Source organism: Melopsittacus undulatus, chromosome 5 (genome assembly GCF_012275295.1).
Source record: "Melopsittacus undulatus isolate bMelUnd1 chromosome 5, bMelUnd1.mat.Z, whole genome shotgun sequence".
NCBI classification, from domain to species: domain Eukaryota; kingdom Metazoa; phylum Chordata; class Aves; order Psittaciformes; family Psittaculidae; genus Melopsittacus; species Melopsittacus undulatus.
The window spans coordinates 14,291,979-14,313,188 of NC_047531.1; the positions used below are offsets into that span (position 1 = coordinate 14,291,979).

Genomic DNA, 21,210 nt, shown 5'->3' on the forward strand with positions numbered 1-21,210 from the left:
TCTTAAAGCACAAAGAAACTGGAAAATACACAAACAGAGCTTGTGACCTTAACAAACGAAGAATGTAAGGTTCGAAAATATAAGAGCACACAAACCGAAGAACTATGGTTGTACCATGTTAAAGCTGTATCATTCACAAATTTACTCCGTCCTAATCAGGGGCTGTTATCATTTTAAGAGAGGAAACTGCAAAGCAGAAAGAAGGGAAGGCAAATGGAACAAGACACAAGAACACACCAGGAAAAACTCTAGTAATCAAGGGCTGACTACAGCTGTTTATTGTTAATCTAAGTGATAGAAAAAAATTATTCCTAACAGCTAGTTTAACTAGAAAATATGGAGATATACATATGCATGCATAGTCAAGTGAAATTAGTATGCACCAATTAAGTAGACACTGAATGACTTGCAGCCATAGTCTTAATGTATCAAGTGCATAAGCATGTCATCACTCAGATTTAATTACTTGACTTAAATACTGACAGTTTTCCTGCTTCTATAATGAAAGTAGAATATTCATGTCCAAAAAAAGCCTTTTAAAGTATGAAGACACACATTAGACAATTATATCAATACAGAAACAGTTTGCAAAGTAATATATATTATTGTTTATTAATAACAATAAAGTAATCAATAAACCTGTATTTTATTCTTATGCCTACCTGAATACAACAGAACTGATATTATTGTGGATGCCAAGACAATAAGGAATAGTTATTTTTAATAGCAATTTTCAGCAACAACAACAACAACAAAACCTGGAGAAAAGTACAGTCCCATACTGTAACAAAAAAAAAAAATGGCAAAGTGATACAAAAGAACATTTATCTCTAGCTTACAAGACTTGACAGCAAAAAACCCTGCTGCCCAAAGTGGGTGCTGATCACACTAAGGTGCAAGTGATGCATCACAGCTGCTACCAATCTAGAGAAATCTTTAGTTAGGAAGTCTGAAGGTCAAAAAGAACCCCAAGCATTACACTGATTTTTCTGTCATTATCTGACATAAGATTTCTTCTCTGGGCAAATCACTAACACATTTCAACATCACAGTTCCTCCCATCTCACTGGAAAAACATATTATTATCTAATTCTTAGTACACACTGAGAAAAATGATGAGCACTTATCCATGCTTTTAAAATGAAAAAAAAAATATTTAATTGAGAATAATCTAGTTATAAATTTACCTAATTTTTCTTTTATTCAAATCACTAAAGGCATACTAAGGCACATTACCAAAACTACAATAATGGTTTAATGGTTCTAATTTTCATCTCTTACTTATTTTAAAAGGTACTACCCTAGTGACTACACTGGTAGGTCACATATGACAGCATCAATTTGTATGTTAGTTTAGAAAAATATTCCTTGAACATGTGCATTGCCTATCACAACATAATAACAAGAGACACACAGACCATGCTTTCTTTCACTGAAGCAAGAACTGCAAATTTGTACCTACCTCTATCACTTATTTTTGATCCATCTACTCTAAATCGTTCACAAACATTTTAAGAGCAAATTCAGAGTGTTTCACCTTAAGGATTCCACTCTGAGGAGTTAATGTCAAGAAGCCAGATAACTAATATTGAATATCTATATCCTTCATGAATTCATGAACTTGAAGGCTTGAACTTTACTGAGATCTAATATAACAGAACAGAAAACAAAAGAAAAAAAAAAAAAAAAGGATGGTTACAGCTCAAAATTACTTCAGCGGAAGCTAAGCAGCTCTTCAGGTAATAGAGTCTATGGATTCTAAAGAGCTATCCGATGTGCCCTAAAGAGGACGCAGACATTTCATCAGCTGAATTGGTTTCCTTGTTTCACTGACTGTAACTAAGTCTCTTGTAGATTGTAACAGGAATCTAGACATGCAATTCACATAAAGATCTTAGGTTTACATGCCTTTGGAGCTGGATCCCAATCCTAAAATCCAGTTATTCATCAACCTTCTAAAATAAAACAAAAATAAAATGCAAAGCATTGGCCTGTGTCTTAATCTTAGCATCTTACTCATGACTACAGAAAGATACCTCCACCCACTCAGATTCCAGCGCCTGACAGCATGTTGCCTCCACCATGAAGACATACTTTCGTGTTCTTTCAGAACAAATTCTTTTCTAATGAAGCACAACTAATCAGAGAAATACAAGTTGACGAAAAAGAGCAAATGTCAAACACTAAATTTCAATACAAAGCATGTGGTGACCACTTCAGGTTTTCTTTCTTAATTTATTTATTTACATAAAGAGGAACATGAGTGTACTAAGAACAGTTTTATATCAATAAGTTGGAGTTTTCTTTAAGAAAACAAAGACCCATGCTCAGTTTCTTGCTCTGGCTTTGAATATTTACATTTTTGTTACCTATCTGCCAGGGGGTCTGGACTGTCTTTAAGCTACAGCAATCAACATTAAGATATTGTATAAAGTTTAAAGGAAATTACAACTATTACTATTCTCCTTTTCCTCCCTGGTTGTCTTTACAAAGACAAACAGTGGCTAATATAGCACCATGTTGGAATCCAGCCCCGCTGAGAATACTTAATAGATTAGTTCCTGTGACAAAACACATGGGTCATAAGAATTTGAGACAAACTGTGTGATGATATTTAGGATCATAGTCTTCAATCTGATATCTAGATTTCTTTGTACTTTAAACATCTATATTCTTTTAATCCGTTTTTATCGTGTAATGATGTTATATTTTTTTGTTAGATACACAATTGTAGTTCCAACTCAGTCAAATGCAAGAACTGGTATCACACTGTGCTTTCTGCTTTTTCTGCTTGGTTTTTCTCACTTGCTATGGCATGCTTTTTTCAAAGAGAATATATAACTATAGCAACAACAACACAAAGTTTCGCTACCTTTCATTGTTCAATGCCTGCATTCTGAGTCTGATCAGTTCTTAATGTTGCCATATAAAACTTCAACTCTACAGTGGCCTAAGGACAACCTTGCTCTTGCACTTTAATATAAAGCTCAGCTGTTAAACTATAACCTTCCCTCTGTTACCAAGAACTTTCTTTTCCTCTTTCTCTTGTTTTTTCCAAAGTACAGACTTTTCCACATGGTTAACATGCTACCCACATTCTTAATAACTCAGATATTTTCAAAATAAAGGAAGAGACCACTCAAAGCCTTACAAACTATTTAACACTACAGCTGAACAGAAAAATCAATACCTGCAAATTTGCCAAGTCACTCTCACAAAATCAAATTCATTTATGCATGTTAATAAAAATTATTCCCTTTTATCACTGTTGTATAAATACACAAAATTGAATGAAAGAGAGATTTATACTAACACATTAAAAATAATCTCACTCAGGAAAATGTCACAAAATATCATTCACATACTATCATTCCTTGCAGGACAGTACCATGAAGAAACCAGGTGAGCTGTGAGCTCAAACATGCTATGTTTCTTTCTGAATGTTGCTAACTGATCTGATCTAGAGCATCCTACCCACAGGCTGCTTTTTCTTGCATTAGCCTGGAGCTGGACTATAAATGAAGTTGCTATACTCAAACTTCCTAAAGCTTTACATTCCTTTTTGTAGATACTTGCCCCATCCAGTACCTACAATTGCAATTCAGTTTAACCATGGCACATGAACAAATATTTCTGCTCAAACAGCTGAATGTATGAAACAGGCAATAACAAAAAAAAAGCTGTGGAAAAAGATATATAACCAATCTAAAAAAAAATAATCAGATAATGTTCCTTCTAGTCCTTCAATAATCTTTTAAAGCTGCTGTTTTAATTGCATAAACCTGAGGTTACAAAAAATGAAAGAAGATATATAGAGAAATTTCACATATGCAGGTACACCTAATAAGAAGCTAAGTTAGTCTGAAGAAAAATATTTGAAGTCCCTTCATTAAAATCTCAATTCTGCTATTATCACTCTCTCCAAATTTAAGAGGCTATGGAGATCACTTGCCTTATGTCAATTTATATCAGCTGGACAATGACTATTATGTTAGAACCCACATAAAAGTCACCTGTGAGCTTGTACTTAACATTATGCATTCAAATGGTTTCATTTAAAGAAGCAGGATTACCCACCCAAGGAAAGCTTGGTACAAAAATAGTGCTTGGCAGACTGAAACTTGAGCTAAAAAGCAACAAAGTTCAAAGAAACAAACCCCCAGAATTCTAATACCATAAGTATTGATTTGAAGAAATGCGTTTTAAGTCATGTGTATTCATATACTGCTATTCTTAAGGCAATTTCCTAAATTAATTCCTAAAAGAAATGATCATGTATAGTTTCTTAAATTTGTCTGTGCTATTTGCAAGTTTCATCTATTTTTTTTCATTGCATTTTTATACTGGACCACAAGACAATGACTTAGGAAACCAGTGGACACCTGAGACAGTTAGGTTGAGACAGACCTTAAGGTGTTTCCACATACAGCTTTTGACCTGCACTTTCATCAGAAATGAGTAAAAGAGTGCACATCCAGGCTCCAGAACTCTATTACTGACAGCAGGCTTTGGTATCATTGAAGGGTGTGAACTGCAGTAGGTGGGGAGCATAGACGCTGTCTTCTCTCATACATCATCTTTCTGAGGGAGCCTTTTCATTTCATGTGTGCATCTGCCAGGGAGTAAAGACCCCTGAACTATCCCACATATTTGTACTGAACAAAAATTCCTCATAGCTTTCTGTTGTAAACCAAGACCAGCTAACTTTGGTTTAACTCTGTGATAACCTGGTTATATCACTTCCAGGTCTAGCCCAGAAAGACCACATAAATCTCCAGCTTGGACATTTCTGCATTCCAAAGTTCATTCTGTGGTACAGATATACATTGCATCTAATTTGCTTTTGTGAAAATTCTTTTGGTTTCAGCTTTTCCAACAAGCTGAAAGATACCCATTTGTTTCTTGGAAGGGTTTTTCGTTGTGGTTTTATTGTTCTGGGGGTGTATGTATGTTTGTTTTGCAGATAGTTCTAAACCACCTTCACAGAGCTCATCTTCCCAGTCCCCGCATGCCCTAGAAGACAGTTTGGATTCATGGCAACACACTTCTTCAAGGTTTGCCAGTAAGAGGATGAAGAAGTTCACATATAGTAAAGCAGCTGCAAACATACACTGGAGTCAGGAATCAATAACTGAAGGACAGATCACAGCAAGCATGTGACTAACAGCTCTAGAATTTGTGCTTTCATGTGAACATGAAATCCAATCCATTTGCTTTCATACCACCACTACTGTCATAAACTTCTTTTCAGCAATCCATAACACCCAAATTGTTTTCTGTCAATGAAGCTCTCTCCTAAATCCACTACTTGCTGGGGCATTTACTGAAGTGAACACAGAAGATGTGCCCTGGTGCACACTGACGTCTCAGTAACGATAGGAAACTGCAATTTTGGGACTAATTTCCAAAATGCAGGCCAGAATGAAGTGTCAGTATTTAGCAAACACTGTAGCAATAGTTGGATATATATGATCTCATTAACAATAAAAATCATTTTACTCAATATATTATTCAAAGCACTGGTTAGGTATCTTGGCCAACTACAAAGCACAAACATAATTTGTCAGATTCAGCACAAATTCTACACAGTTCCCCAAATTCGTACTGCCATAAGATGACAAGTCATGGCTTTGTACACATTTTGAATAACAGCTTTTACCATATTAATAGGCTGAAAGAAGTGGGTTTTTTTTTGTTGTTTTCAAGTCTAGTCTTCTATTTCTCAATTACCAGTCTTAAATCAGATAATGTTTGCTGCTTCCAAAACATGTTCCTCCTATTGTGACGAGGGCAGAGAAGAATACAATGGCCAACCAGCAGCAAATTATGAATGGGAGCCTTGTGACCAGAAGGTGATCTCCCATTGCACTGACTTTACATGGAAAGGTTTTGGTAGCAGGAGGGCTACAGGGCGGATTCTGTGAGAAGCTGCCAGAAACTTCCCACATGTCCAACAGAGCCAATGCAACCAGCTCCAAAATGGACTAAGCCTATCAGTGACGGGGTAGTGCCTCTGGGATAACAGCTGGGGGGAAGGGGGAAATCTGCACAGCAGCAGTCAGAAGAGAGGAGTGAGAATATGTGAGAGAAGGGGAAGAGTGTGAGGAGTCTTCTCCTAAGGAGAAAGGAGCAGCAGAGACAATGTTTGCTGAACTGACCACAACTGCTATTTCCCATCACCTTGTGCTACTCAGGGGAAGAGGCAGAGAAAATTGTGAGTAAAGTTAAGCCTGGGAAGAAGGGGAGGGAAGGTACTTTTAAGATTTGTTTTTATTTCTCATTATCCTACTCTGATCTGATTGGTAATAAATTAAATTAATTTTCTCACAAATCAAGTCTGCTTTGCCAGTAATTGCTGAGCCATCTCTCCCTGGACTTATCTCAACATATGAGCCTTTTGTTACATTTCTTCTTCCCTGTCCAGCTGAGGACAGGAGTGATACAGTGGCTTTGATGGCCAGACAGGGTCAATCCACCACACCCATCACCATTGCACAAGCATTTAATGATTCAATCTTCCTGGCATATTCCTCAAACAGTATTTAATAGAGTCTTGAGCTAACTCTGCTCTTCTCCTGTGTTTGTATTTATTAAATTCATAGTGGTTCTGCTACTGTTCACTCCCCTGTTCTCTCTCTTGGCCAGATATAAGCTGGAAATAGAAATACCTACGGAATATTTAAAAATTCCAAGGTTATCAGGACTCTCACAGAATTTAAGCTCCAGGACAAACAGAAAACGAATGGTTCTGGGATCAGCTCCCAGTTGAAAAAAGAGGTCAAACCAACCCTAAGTGGAAGTGAAATTGGGTTTGATTGTTTCACTGAAGAAGGGACCTCCTCACTGAAGTTTAAGCTCCTTTCATAAAAATTCTCTTAATTCACTGACTGAGGGCAGCCCTCCAGTCTCCTGTACCTTGGAGAATTAATCTCGTAAAGAGTACAGAGCAAGAAACAGTTCTGTGTTTTGAATGTGCACTGGTAAGGAGAAAGGAAAATAATAGGTACTGAAAAATGACCTTTAGGTCACAAAACTAACATTCACTCTGTATGCACACATACATGTTCCCACACAAGCAAAACCAACTGAAAACAGAAATTGGTAAAAAAGACAGATACATATACATTATTTAAACCTAAAATGATACTGCAAACTATTAAATTTTGAAACTGAATTTCAAAATGAAGGAAAAAATTATCTTCTGCTTTCTTCTAAAAGTTAATTGGATCAAAACAGACACTGTATAATGATAAAACTTATGTAAAATCAGTATTCCAGTGAAAAATCATGTGGTACCTGATGGGCCGATTTTCTTTACTGTCAAAGAGTGAGAAGATTACTTCCAGTTCCTCTCCCAGATTGGAGCACATCAGACTCTTCATTTGAACAAAAAGATGGTGGCTGCTAGCTTGCACTGGTGTGTCTTTTTTTCGATGACGATGTTCCATCTAGAAGTACCCCAAACACAGCAGCCAGTTTGAATTAGCAGTCAAAATCTCAGAACAAAAAGACATAAAAAATGTAATACTGAACTACTTTCTTAATCAGTATTAACTTGTAATAATTTTGTTTGTTTGTATCTGAGAAGGAGAACACAAGGAAGTGATTTTTCCAGTGTTGTACTGCATCATCATTATCTCTAAGAGAAAATCAGTAACCTCTAGTAGTTTACCTTTTTACTAGTCTGAAAATTCTAAGCCATTTTAAAGCTTTGTGCTTTAACAACATAGTATTTTACAGCTGGTTTAAATAGTTAACGATATGATATTCTAGTATCCAAACACACAAAAAATATTTCTGCAGAAGACTAAACATCAGCATTTTAAATTTGAAAAAAAACAAAAAAAAAACCCCCCAAAAAAATCAGTCCTTGGCAGACTGCTGTATTGGAGCTCCTAAATTATCTTGTTTTGACTTCAGTTTATACTTTCACTATTTTAATCACCCATTAAGAATATGACAATATTAAATTGAACTATTTCTTTCTTACACTGTACCAAAAATCATTTTTAACACCACTATTTCTAAGCTAATTATCTTCAAACTGAGGTTATCGTGGGCTTTTTTTTTCCCCTTTATTTTTGAAAGTGCACTCCATGAGTTCCATTACTAGTTTTCTCAGTTATTCTTCTTCTGTATGTTTCTTCTTATGATTAATGGTTCCTCACTGTATTTCATCTAGTGCTTCAACAGGATTCCATACAATTACATATGGCTTTGAAACTGCCCAGAGATATACTGATTCTAGCATTAAGAAATTACTGTTAGGCTTGACATGACAAATTATCAACACAAGTAGTTAAAAATTATAAAGATAATTTCAGCTCCATATAAAATTACAGCATTATATTTTTGCTTTATTCTATATTTAAATACAAAAGGTATAAATAAAATTTAGGTAGCCGGAAGCAAGTAAGGCTCAGAACAGCTGCAGTACTTAAATAAGACCCAAAGCCCACATAAACGAATTTTAAGTTTTCTTAGACCTCACTGGAGATTAAATCAGAATAAGAAATATCAGTGCTGGTTTTAGTAAGTGAAGATGGGCTTTTATACCCAAAGGAGATCTTTCTATGCAATTTAACTGCTATTTAAATTAATATATTAAAAAAGACCAATAGCCCAGTATGATTAATTGTGACAATACTTGTACCATGAGTAAAAGATTATATTTCCATAAGTCTTATCTAACAGGACTCATGGGCAAAGTAAAACTAATGAAAAAGAGTCTCATAAGCTTTTATTGATAATTAAATTAATGTTAACAGTAATAATTTTAATGATAACTTAGAACACAAAACTTTTAACAACATATAAAATAAGCATGTGTGTACACACAGATTTGGTATCATATAATCAACTAGGTTGGAAAAGACTTTTAAGATCATCAATTCCAACCTTTATCATAGGACCAAGTCCACCACTAAACCATGTCACTAAGGGCATTATCCAATTTTATTTTTTTTAACACTTCCAGGGACTGTGATTTTACCACTTCCCTGGCCAGCCTGCTCCAATGCCTGAGCATCCTTTCAGTGAAGAATGTTTTCCTGATTTCCAGCCTAAACCTCCCCTGGCACAACATGAGGCCATTTCTGCTTGTCCAGTTGCTTGTTACTTGAGAGACCAAGCCACATCTCACTATAGCCTCCTTTCAGGGAGTTGTAGAAAGCGATAAGGTCAGCCCTGAGCATCCTTTTCTCCAGACTAAACAAACCCAATTCCCTCAGCTGTCCCTCATGAGACTTGGATTCTAGGACCTTCAACAGTTTCATTGCCCTTCTATCAAATCAAAGCACCTCATACAGATACAGATATGACATAACTGTTCAAAAGTTAACTTCTCTCCTCATAGTAAAACTCATTGCACTATGAAATACCAGTTTATTCAATAAAAAAAGTACTTTTGAGTAAGTAGAAGAAAGCTACTACCAAAAGAGCAGCATGAAATTTCATAGCAAATGTACTGAGTACTACAATCACATACCAGCCTGTAAAGCTCCGTAATGCTGATCTCTTCAGGATCCACCATAGCATACTCTTTTCTTGGAACTAAGTCAAGTCCCAGCTGTCTGTTTGAGAAATGGAATAACAGTAAGTAGTTTCTACATATAAAGGAAACACATTAACCTGTTGCTTCTACTTACATTTAACAGAAACATTCCTAAAAACAACATATACATTAATTGGTACTCTACAGCTGGGTTTGGGTGTTTTGGCTATTCGCCATTCACAGATGATTCCTCCACTTTCTTCACTTTGTAACATTAGTAGAATATGCTTTTCCAGAATTTTTAAATCTGTTTCACGCTGTGGACAATGTATAATGGATATTGTCCTTTGTACTACTGTGGATGTTGCACAATGTGAATCGTACTAGTATTGTCAATTTGAATGACAACAGCAGAAAAGAATGTAGAAAGAAAATCCAAAACATTAGCTTATTTTTAATTCTGACTGGATGACATCAAAGCTGCCTTGCTGTATCCCCTGAACACAATAATGAAATGAACTTGAATCATTAGGAATAATACTTATTTTCAGCACAGCAGCAAGTAATAAAGATTAAGAACACGCATGCGGCAGTCATGTGGAATTTAGAAAAACATAAAGAGATTGGAATGTTTTTTAAAAATATGTTTTTAAATAGGAACTGAGCACTTCCAAAACCATCACAATTCAATTCTGTTGGCACAAAATTCTAAGCAGCAGTTAATCACAGTTCTTCCACAGTGTTAGGTATTTAGACTTTCCAGTAGCAGTAGCTGCAGAAAGCCCTGAAATTCAGTTCATTCTATTACTGAATAGTACAGCATTTAGTCAGAATTTAACTGAAAAAAAAAATAGGGTAAGGAAAAGACTTTGGAAACAGGTCCTAAATGCGAAGAGTTATTTTAACCTTTTTGTTGCCTCTTTTTTTTTAAGTAATACAATTTGCCTTAGCTCTTATTTGCATTCTAATAAAAGAAAGATGCAGATCATAGTAGCAAGGTATATGTTACAGATGCCCAATTAGGAAGCAATGACAGCCAATATCATTTCAGTTAAGACAATAGGTATGCAGACTGTGTCACATCAGAATCTGGACAGGTGTGTTTTAAAAAGATGGAAAAGGATCCTGTAGATATTCCAGTGCAATTCTCTTGTAGACAATACCGCTGCTATGTAAAATAACTTGAGGAAAAAAGGCAAAATAAAATGGCAAGTCAGTTTTCTCTGTTAAAACAAAGTGGGCAGAAAAACAATGAAGGAGAAAGTCCATTAAAAAAAACCACAAAGTAACACCTCTCAGAGGTGCTCCTTATTTCAACATTCTACAATGAGCCTTATAATTAGATTACGCTATTTTCATTTATTACTATATTTACTCACTCATTGCCCCAATCCAGACGAGCAGTGATATGTCGCTTGACATCCTTCATTCGGTCATGGGTGAGATGGCCAACAAGGACCTGCCTCCGCAGGTCTAGGATTTCATTCATTATGTGCCACAGTCGGTGAAAGAGATCCCCCTCATTCCTCTGTGACATAAAAATATAATTGCCTTTACATTACCTGTATAAGCTGACAATCCTAATGAATACAGATAAGGAGGAGAAATTAAGAAAACTCACTAGTAATTCCCCTACTTGGAGTTTTTTCACCCCATCGTATTGTGACCATATTTCATCTGCATGCGTTTGCGTGTGTAGAATTGTTTCAGAGTTTCCCTCAGACCCTGTCTTTGCACCACACTCATTGCAAAATTTCATAACAAGTCCTTATCCCTCATGTTAACAGTGTCTAATTTATGAGATAGGTATGACAAAAACGCAACAAAAAATAGTTTCATCATGTAGCACTTTTTTATTCCAAGAGCGTGTTCATTCTGTGCTGTCTCATCCAAAGTGAACATGTGCTCGCGTAATTCAAGATTAGTTGAACTCAAACACATAAAGAGATGAAGAAGGCAATAGTTCCTAGCATTCAAACTCTGAAACACTGGGTGTTAATGTTCTTTTAACTTTTTATTGTATGTATCTAACTGTACACACTATTAACCATAAAAAATAGTATATATAGACAGAATCTTGTCCAGACAGCTCTTCATCTAACTGTGAAGTAGGAGTAATTATGTGAATGCAATTGCTTTTTAAACCACATCCTCACACTCTAAGTATATAACTGGGGCATAAACAATTTCCCTTAACAGTTTCTTTCCAAACAGAAGTTCTTTTAACTCTTCCTTCACCAGTTCTAAGTAGTTTTACCTCATGCAGCTTTTCTAAGAAACTTTAGCTTGAGGAAATTATTGCAACCTCCATTTAAGTGATGAATCACACAAAGTTGAAAAAACATTCCTATTCAGATCTGTTCTGCTAATTCTAGCAAAAAAAAATACTAAGCCCATTTCCCTTTTTCTTCTTCCTATGAACAAATGACATTAAAAAAAAATTCAGCTTCTTCTGGTGCATAATTGCTCTGAAAAGCTAAATTCCCTTAAAAGCACCATTACTGTCTGTCAATAATTTTTATATTCCAAGGGCTCTGGCAAACTGCTGTTTGATAAATCTGGTCTTTTTATTTCACATTCATTCACTTCATAAGCTCACTAAAATGAGCATTAATTTACTGTGTCTTGGCTTTCTGTCCGGAAAAAAAAAATGAAAGCCAGCGTATTTTGATCTTACAATAACAATAGTAGTGAAGAAAAAATGCCAAAAAAGAAACAGCTTCAGTAAAAACAATAGCAATATATGAACTTTGTAAGGAAAAGAAAAAGGGGGAAAAAAGGTCATACAAATCACCTTTGAATTAGGAGCAAAAGACAAAAAAAAAAAAGACTTTTTTTTTCTTACGGAGAAACAGGCTAAAGTATGGTTTCAGAGTTTTCCATCAGAAACTAGTGTACAAAGATTTAATTTCTACAGCTAAAAAACCAAATCAAATAAACACTAATTCAGGTGCATCTTTGTTTTCAGTATCTGATTATAAGCTCTACTGCAGTAAATTATAATGGATACAAGAGACATGTTAAACAGCACTATTAAGCTCAAAATAACATTTTCAGGTATCCTTTCTTTTCCAAAGCATTAGAATTTGTCTGAGCTGCTTGTATCTCAAAGCATTGAGTGGATCTTTAAGCAACTGTGCTTGTATTCAGACTTAGGTCACTATGCTAAGGGACCATATTTTTACTCCTTTTGCTCCAGAACAAGCCAATGTATTAATACACTTGCTAATATACATGAAGGTATGCTTCAGACATTTAAGAAAAATACTTCCCATTATAATCTAGAGAGATTTCAAAGAAGCTTTGAAGAAACAGTTTATTGTTTCTCAAGGAACAGTTCATACCGCTTAATTAAAATTTCATTGTCAAGTTTAAAGTGATACTATTACTTGGAATACAACAGTAAGAAATACTTATTTTGTAGGTTTTTGTGTAAAAGCTTCCACTATGCAATCAGCAGCTGCTCCAATTGCAGGTTTCAGAAAGGTCACCTGGTTCTGAACAGCCTCTCTGAACACAAGCCATACAATAATCCCCAAAAGGTAGCAGGTTGGCTACTTCTGTACCATTCTGACTTGGAGAAGGTATATTGGCACCTCTCAATGCTGTTTCTTATGTAGCAGAAGCAGCCCCCGTATCAGTAGAAGGTGGGTAAACTTCTCACAATTTAAGTCATAATTATCAATTCAGCAATGAAATAAGATTATGGGTTGGAGAATATGTAGAAGAAAATGAACAGGTTTTGATTACATTTTATGTGTGCCCATGCTGCCAAGTCCAAAGCATGGCTTGGTTGTAATGGAGTAGATTAGAAGGTCAAATGTTAAAAACAGCAGACAATCATGATGCGAACTAAAATATTTTAGTTAGACCTTTAAAGAAACAACTCCACAGTCGAGAGAAATTAAAAGAAAAAAAAAAAAAAACAAAAAACCAGCTCAGTTAACAGAGGAAGTAGAAGTAGGCACAGAAAAAGGAAATTATAGCAATTATTATGTTTTAGATTATGATGTAGAAAAAAAAAATAAATTTAAAGGATGCAGAACAGTCAGAAAAGACTGAATTTCATTCAGAATCAAGAGAAAGATTTAACATGTTTCTTTCCATGTGTTGTAAGTACACAAAAAAAATCTTAATTGCTACTTATGGTGGTAGCCAATTAAGAGAAGGAAATGGTAGGATTTCTTACAGTGAAGAAATAAGTCACTGGTCTGAAACCTCTCCTAAGGATGGCAGACTGCAGCGTGTTCATAAGAGACATGGCAGTGAAAAGTAGCCTAGGGAGCTTGTATCCAAGGTACATTTGCTAATCAAGAATCATCCCTCAGTCTCCCTCAACAATGAGGACTCAACTAACTAAATTAGAGCATCTAAACAACAGTTGATATTAAATCAAAGTAATATTATTCAGGGTACTTGCCACATAGAGTTGTTTCCACATCGTTCCCCAGTCTCTAAGAGTTGATGTCATTTCTGTAATAACAGAATCTTCTGTTGGAATAACCATTTCAAATTGTCTGTAACATTCAGAAGAACACATGACATTACGCAAGTATTACAAATCCCGTTACAGTTACTAATATAAAGACTTCTGCCCTGCCAAATGTGATGTCTAACAGCCTACACGGGTGATCCATCAGCCTGTGACACTTCATTAGTGTATTTCATTTAATCCCCATGGAAAACTCTTGGGTGAAAATAATTTAATCCCCACAGAAAGTCTTAGTCCTAGAGAAGTCAAGGTGGGTTTTTTGCTACGAGATAAGCATGTCAAATACTTTCACACCAGAGTAATCCCCCAGTTTCTGAAGGGATTTTACCACTTTAGTTTAGACTCCAAACCAGTGACTGTTGCTACTCTTTTATATCTCTGTTTATAGAAATAAGACAGAAAATGCTGGTTTTCCAACTGAAAGAGGGCATAAAAACTCAAAAGAAAACTAGTACAGTGAGAGTCCTTCCCTGTTAGATTCTGACCAAGAAAAAAACTGTATTGGCTTAGTCAAGACCAAACTCTCCACCACACCATCATCTTACATACCATCACCACTGCCATTTCGTTCTCATACACAGTACATTTGAAAGGTTTGAACTCAGGCCTGGATTACTTTTCTCATTATATCATTTCTCTCTAACCAAGTTTGCATAACAAGGTGAGAGGCCCTGTCCACAATTCACATGGGCACATGGCCTGAAGGGGAAACATACACAAGGAAGAAAAGAGAGGTAACAAAGGCTGAACTCCCTGCAAGTACCATTGTGGTGTCTGCTGCCAAATATTTATCCATCTTTATGCTTTGTTCTATTGTGATGTTTTACAACAATTTTATTTCACTGAACCTTCAGTTGTATCTACAACCACTTTTAAAGGAGGAATTACCCTAGGGCATGACAAACCACATGTGGCTTGAACTCCATAGCAAACAACAGTGCGCTTAACAGTAAGAGTATAAACCCTTTTTTTCTTAAATATGATTCCTGTCTTCATTATTATTTTTGTCCATTATGAATAGTGGACTTTCTTCTCACTCATTCATGCTTCCAAAGTAAAGCTCACCTACACCTGATGTTTAGGCATCCAACTATGATGATGAGAAATGTGTTCACTTAAATAGGTTTCAAACTGTTATGTATCAGTTCTCAATTAATAAATCTAAATAAAGAATACAATGTGAATGCTCCCAAATTAAGTAAAACTTCAGAAAAAACTGTGTTGAACTAAGATCACTGACAAATTAAAAGAAAAAAAAAAGCAATACTCTCACGGCAAGTGTTGTATCTTAAAAAAATAAATAAATTTAAAAAATCAAAGCCAAAACCCAGTGTTTCTTTTAGTCAGAACATTTGAGTTCCGAAAATTTTTAAACTAATTTTAGCAAATTGTTCTGGTTTCTTATTAACTCCTCTAAAAACACAAAGAGATCACTTGTCAAAAATAACTATTGTCTCTCCATCACCTGAAGGCAAGAAACGAAGGAAAAAACATCTCCAATTACAGTGCTAGTGAAATCTTCTGCCCTTGAACTTTTATGCTATCTTATTGTATCTGTGTGCCATGGAACAGCTACTGTTCTCTAAGAAAACAACCTATCTTAAACAGCAGGTTAATAGCCAACTTCTGTACAGAATAACTTTTTCTAATTGAAGCAATACTGTTGTCACAGTTTAACCTTTTTCAAGCAAAACTTACCAACAGGAAGTGAAAACATGTAATTGTTTTCTCTGTCCTTTAGACAATACAGGCTGATAGTCCCAACTGTGCTCCAGGTCTTTTCAAAATACCTTGCTCCAACCTTATGACCATGGAGGAGTATCAGGTTAGCTAAGGACAAACATTTTAAGTCCTGTGGCAGTAAGCTGAAGTTAAGATATTAAATAACAAAAGCATTACCTTATAAGCAAAAGAATTTTGGTTCAAATAAATGACCATGTTCAAATATTTGAATCAGAACACTTCACTTACCCTTTGTTCTTAACACAGGCATTTTTCAAGTGAATGTAGTTGGATGGAAATATGCCCTGAAAAATAAAACAGAGTATGTAAAAAAAAAAAAGACAAAAGAAAACAACCCTCTCCCCTTACGTGAGTTTGGAGTACCATTTAGTACCATTTAATATGCAAATGCATGCTGAATTAAAAGTCCTCCAAATAATTACCAAAAAACTTGCAAAAGAGAGTGAGATATATAGTCAGCATAGATCTAATGGAAACTAAAATGCCATATTCAGTAGAGGTTAAATCCTTCAACACTTCAAAAAATTAGAAGATAAACAGGTGTAGAACATGTAGAAGACTGCTTAAGAGTTCACTTATGCTAGATACTCTTATTAATTATTCCCACCCTGATAAGAAACAGATCAACTGGGGGGGGGGAGGGGGGAAGGAGGAGGAGGGGGTAATGTGTTAACAACAGCATCCTAAAAATAATATCTTCAGATAATTATTTCAAAATGAAGCAAAAAATTACAGCTAACAAAGTTCAATAAAAATAAAGTTTTATTTGGTGGCTACTATGCTCCGCAATGCACGGGAGAACTATGGTAGATCCCTACCAAAGAACCTTTTCTAGTAACTTAAGTGCCCACCACTCTTTTGAACAAGCAGCTCTCCTGCCACAGTTCTGCAGCTCTTACAAGCACACTAACCTGCATAAATCAGAACAATATACAAAATGAAGCAACTCAGCTTCAAGCTTCTGGCTGGGAACGTAATATGCTACAGCTTATTACATAATGTAGCAAGGGAATATGCATATAGGTTCTCTTTACAATAAGCACAGCTGCGTACAGCTTTCCTTTGTGATGATGGTGACCCATTTTCTTTTAACACAGACGTTAGAGCTTTGGCAAAAATGCATCTACTGTGTAGAGACAATTGCTCCTACTTATCTGTAATGTAAAGTAGTTTTGGAGAGCATCTCCCAAGGACAGTAAGATGCACAGCCTTGCACTTTTAACAGTGTGCCAGAAAACAGGGTGTCTGCACATGCACACTTACTGTGGACCAGCTGCCATGGAATATTTCTTTGAGTGTCAAAGCTGGCAGAATAACAAGAGAAGAATCTTGACAGAGCAATACCAATAACAAGTGGAGTTACAAGGTGCTCTTACTATTTTACTTTCAGAGAGACTGCCTTCAAAAATCTGATTCAGAAAACTGTTTGCATTCACACTAGGAAAGCAGAAAATACATCTCATTTCTTCACACATCAAGTCATGTTTAGAAAACCTGTTCATAACTTCTATCAACACATTTGACAGACCACAAAGCAAGACTGACAGCAAGCATGTGTTGAGAATTGCAACAAAAGACATAGAAGAAGCAATAACAAAATCCCAACTGCTCATGTCTTATAAATCAAATTGCATTGTATATCAGTGAAGTTAAAGTAATAAACATTAGATTAGACTCTGTGGCTAAATTTATTTATTCACATTGACCTTCTATATAAAGCAAAGGGAATCTATGTGAGCAGACACTGCACACCTAGACACAAATGGTCAATGACTTACGATAAGAGCGCCTAGAAACTTTTGAAATTAACGTATCTGTGCCCTATTCTGAGGCTGAGAAGGCTTGGAAATGAAGAGGGGAAAAAAATAGTGAAGCTTACAATGGAGGTTAAAGAAGCAACAGAATGGCTTTAATAAGACTAAAATCACTAGTACTGTGTTGATGAAAAAAAAGAGGAAATCTTGAAATTATTTCCCATGTAAAAACCACAATCTTTACAGTCACAGAGGCAAGTTGGCAGGAGAGATTAAGAAAACAGAAAGACAAATAAGATACATAAAGCTTAAACATGAACAAATGCTGAAATATGAATTTCCTAGTATTTCATGTCTGAATGCAGAAAAAAATCAGTGAAGTCTGGTTTAGAGTACTATCAGCTATACTACTGTGGCAATCAAAGACTACACATCAAAGAAAAATAAAATGAACCATGTATTTTAGATGACAATACACAGCTTTTATTCAATTGATAGTCTGCATGTGGCTCCTATAAACTAGCTGCCTCCACTGACTGCTCTAAATTAATTCATAACATCAAGAAAAATAGGTACAGTCTAGTCAACTTTTCCAGCAGCGTTTACAATTTGTATTCTCAGTAGTCAACTTATCTTCCTTCAGCTTATCTTCCTCTGAGTTTGTAATCTAAAAATCTGAAATAAAAGGAAATTCAGCAGAGCCTCATTCTAACACACAGGAGCATTTCAGAAGTGTAATCCATGTCAAAATCTAATTAAAGCACTATCGATAATACTTAACACTAAGCTCTAGCTTTCTTCTAGAGTAAATATAATAAACTTACACAGAGACTACGAACTTTTAAAAAGTAAATAAAAGCTGTTGCCAAAGAATGCAAAACTGTAATTGACCTTTACCTTAACATTGGGGTTTTTTAAGGCAAATCCTCTGTACCATCCTGTGAAGAAAGAACATTTTGTTTTGTAAACTATGTAAATCATTTCCATATGTAAAATAGATCTCATCTTTCCCTTTTGGACAGATATGACAACTACATGGTGCTAGCAGACTGAACGAACTTAAAAGGTTTTTCATAAAATTAAAGATATTTTGCTTAAACCCGCTCCCATTCAGAGGACAATTCACACAGTTTCAGGTATTACTCTTTAACTGTGTGTCCCTTAGGTAATGTATTAAGGAGGCAGATTATAAAAAATAAGCAACTTTATTTCTCTTACACTGGCTAATGAACATTTGCTAAAATCATATTAGCATTCTACTCACATTAGTCCCTGCCCATGGCAGGCATGTTGGAACCAGATGATCCTAAAGGTCCCTTCCCACCCAAATCATTCTGTGACTCTGTTCTCTAGCTCACCACAGAGGCTGAAGAGAATGTTTACACTGCTTTAAGATTTAAGCTTATGACTTCGAATCCATTTGAAAGAGCTCTGATGGCAGCCAAACCTCCCTTGGAAATACCAAGAAAGCAGAAGAATCACAATAAGAACTCCTTGCTGTTTTAACTGTTACCCTCTACAAATGTTTATTAAGTTGAGCAATTAAATAAAAATAATAAGCTGCAAATTAATTATTACAGGGATTAGAGCTCACTAGAATTGTCAGAAAAATTAAGAGGCCAAAATGTGTTATATTATTCACTTCAAAAATGTGCTAGTTGAAGAAAATAAATGAATGGTAATGGAGTTCAAATCAACACTATATGAAACTTTGTTATCATTGAAATTCCAACCTGGTGAACTCACCATCACATTTCTCTAATATTTGAACAGTGTCTCCAATCTCCAGTGACAGGCCATGTGGGACTGTCCCTCGAAAACCAGCTATTACTGAAAAAGATAATAAGTTTCAATTAGTTACAACGTTAAAATATAAGTATTCCTCTTGCTAACAAAAACAGTATACTAAGAGAGAAAGTTAAGTGCTTCCCTTTCAGAACAAACAGGCGTCCTAAAATTTCATAAGCTGTAGAAAGAACTAGAGGTTAAGCCACTTCTATGAGCAGAAAATTTAAAATACAGGACTTGGAAAAAACCTCCCAACACTTAGAGACCTACTATACAGGAATGGAAAATTTGTACTGTGGAACTCTATAAGACAGGCCATAACTACCCTGAAGGACAGAAACTGTTTTATTCCAAATGCTCACATTAACATGTATGAGACCTCAGAATTTTGCAAGCTGAAAGTGGTAACATTTTTGTTTCCATCTATACCACCCACAAAAGGAAAACCTTATTTTACATTCACTTAATGGATGCTAAAGACCTAACACTCCACATAATTCCAAGTGAGAGGAAATTGCTAGGTAGTGGAGACCACTAAAGCATGCTATTCACTAAAATATGCTATATGCACATGCTGTCTCCCCTGCAGCCTCCCCGAAGCCAGTCAAGGGGAGGTCATGAGCTCAGGCTGGGACAAGAGTAACAGAAATGGGCTTCCCTTGCTGGAGATAAAACATGCCTCAGAAGCAGAATGTCTGCCAGGCACTGATGTTCCAAAATACTTACAATAGCAAAAATTTAACTCATATTGTTGGTGCAAAAAAGTTCACTAAGAGTCAAACATAATACACAAAAGACTCAAAATATTCATTCCTGCAAACACTAAAAATCCACTAACATGCTAAACAGCAATTCAGCTATTCAACCCTATGCTTACTGTATCTGAAATTCTGAATTAAAATGTTTCCTAATTAGGTCATGAGACAGCAATACTGATTTTGATTCTCTGTATTGTAATATTCTTTTGGAGCTTATTTTAGAAGTTAAAGATGAAAATGGCCTTCATAAAGTGTTTTAGAAACTGAGTTCAAATATCAGCACGGCTGTTAATTAGTGGCCTAACAGCAGTCTTGCTGCTATCAAATATAGAATCACAGAATGGTTTGCGTTGGAAAGGACCTTAAGATCATATAGTTCCAACCCCCTGCCACGGGCAGTGATGCTTAACACTAGACCATGCCACCCAAGGCTTTGTGCAACCTGGACTTGAACACTGCCAGGGATGAAGCATTTATCACATCTTTAGGCAACCTGTTCCAGTGCCTCTACCACCCTCACAGTAAAGAACTTCTTCCTCATATCTAACCTGAACTTCCCTTGTTTAAGTTTTAATCTGTTACCCCTTGACCTATGGCTACAGTCTCTGATAAAGAGTCCCTCTCTGGCATCCTTGTAGGCTCCCTTCAGATACTGGAAGGCTCATATGAGGTCTCCACGCAGCCTTCTCTTCTTCAGGCTGAACAGCCCCAACTTTCTCAGCCTATCTCTATACAGGAGGTGCTCCAGCCCTCTGATCGTCCTCGTGGCCCTCCTCTGGACTTATTAAAACAGTTCCACGTCCTTTTTATGTTGAGGACACCAGAACTGCACACAATATTCTGAGGTCTCACAAGAGCAGAGTAGAGGGGCAGGATCACCTCCTTTGACCTGTTGGTCACGCTCCTTTTGATGCGGCCCAGGATACGGTTGGCTTTCTGGGCTGTGGGAACACACTGAAGCCAGCTCATGTTCAGTTTTTCACCAACCAACACCCGCAAGTCCTTCTCCATAGAGCTGCTCTGAATCTCTTCTTTGCCCAACCTGCATCTGTACCTGCTATTGCCCTAGCTGTGATATCTACCCATCCAGACAGGCAAACTCAAATCTCACAGCAATGCAAAAAACACTCCAGACAGAAGGTGTAAGAACAAATCTTCACATGTAAAAGCCAAAAGGAAACC

The 21,210-nt window shown here is 36.0% G+C and overlaps 1 protein-coding gene across 1 annotated transcript in view; it reads right to left on the bottom strand.

The window, feature by feature from the left end:
- DOCK4 (dedicator of cytokinesis 4) overlaps window positions 1–21,210 on the bottom strand; it is a 243,440-nt gene that overhangs the window by 139,168 nt on the left and 83,062 nt on the right. The window contains exons 2-8 of the mRNA XM_034063029.1: window positions 19,229–19,312; window positions 18,380–18,420; window positions 15,957–16,012; window positions 13,914–14,010; window positions 10,873–11,021; window positions 9,488–9,572; window positions 7,297–7,448 (exon numbers count right to left, since the gene is read on the bottom strand). Coding sequence (XP_033918920.1) covers window positions 7,297–7,448; window positions 9,488–9,572; window positions 10,873–11,021; window positions 13,914–14,010; window positions 15,957–16,012; window positions 18,380–18,420; window positions 19,229–19,312 — 664 coding nt within the window. The remainder of the gene's footprint in view (window positions 1–7,296; window positions 7,449–9,487; window positions 9,573–10,872; window positions 11,022–13,913; window positions 14,011–15,956; window positions 16,013–18,379; window positions 18,421–19,228; window positions 19,313–21,210) is intronic.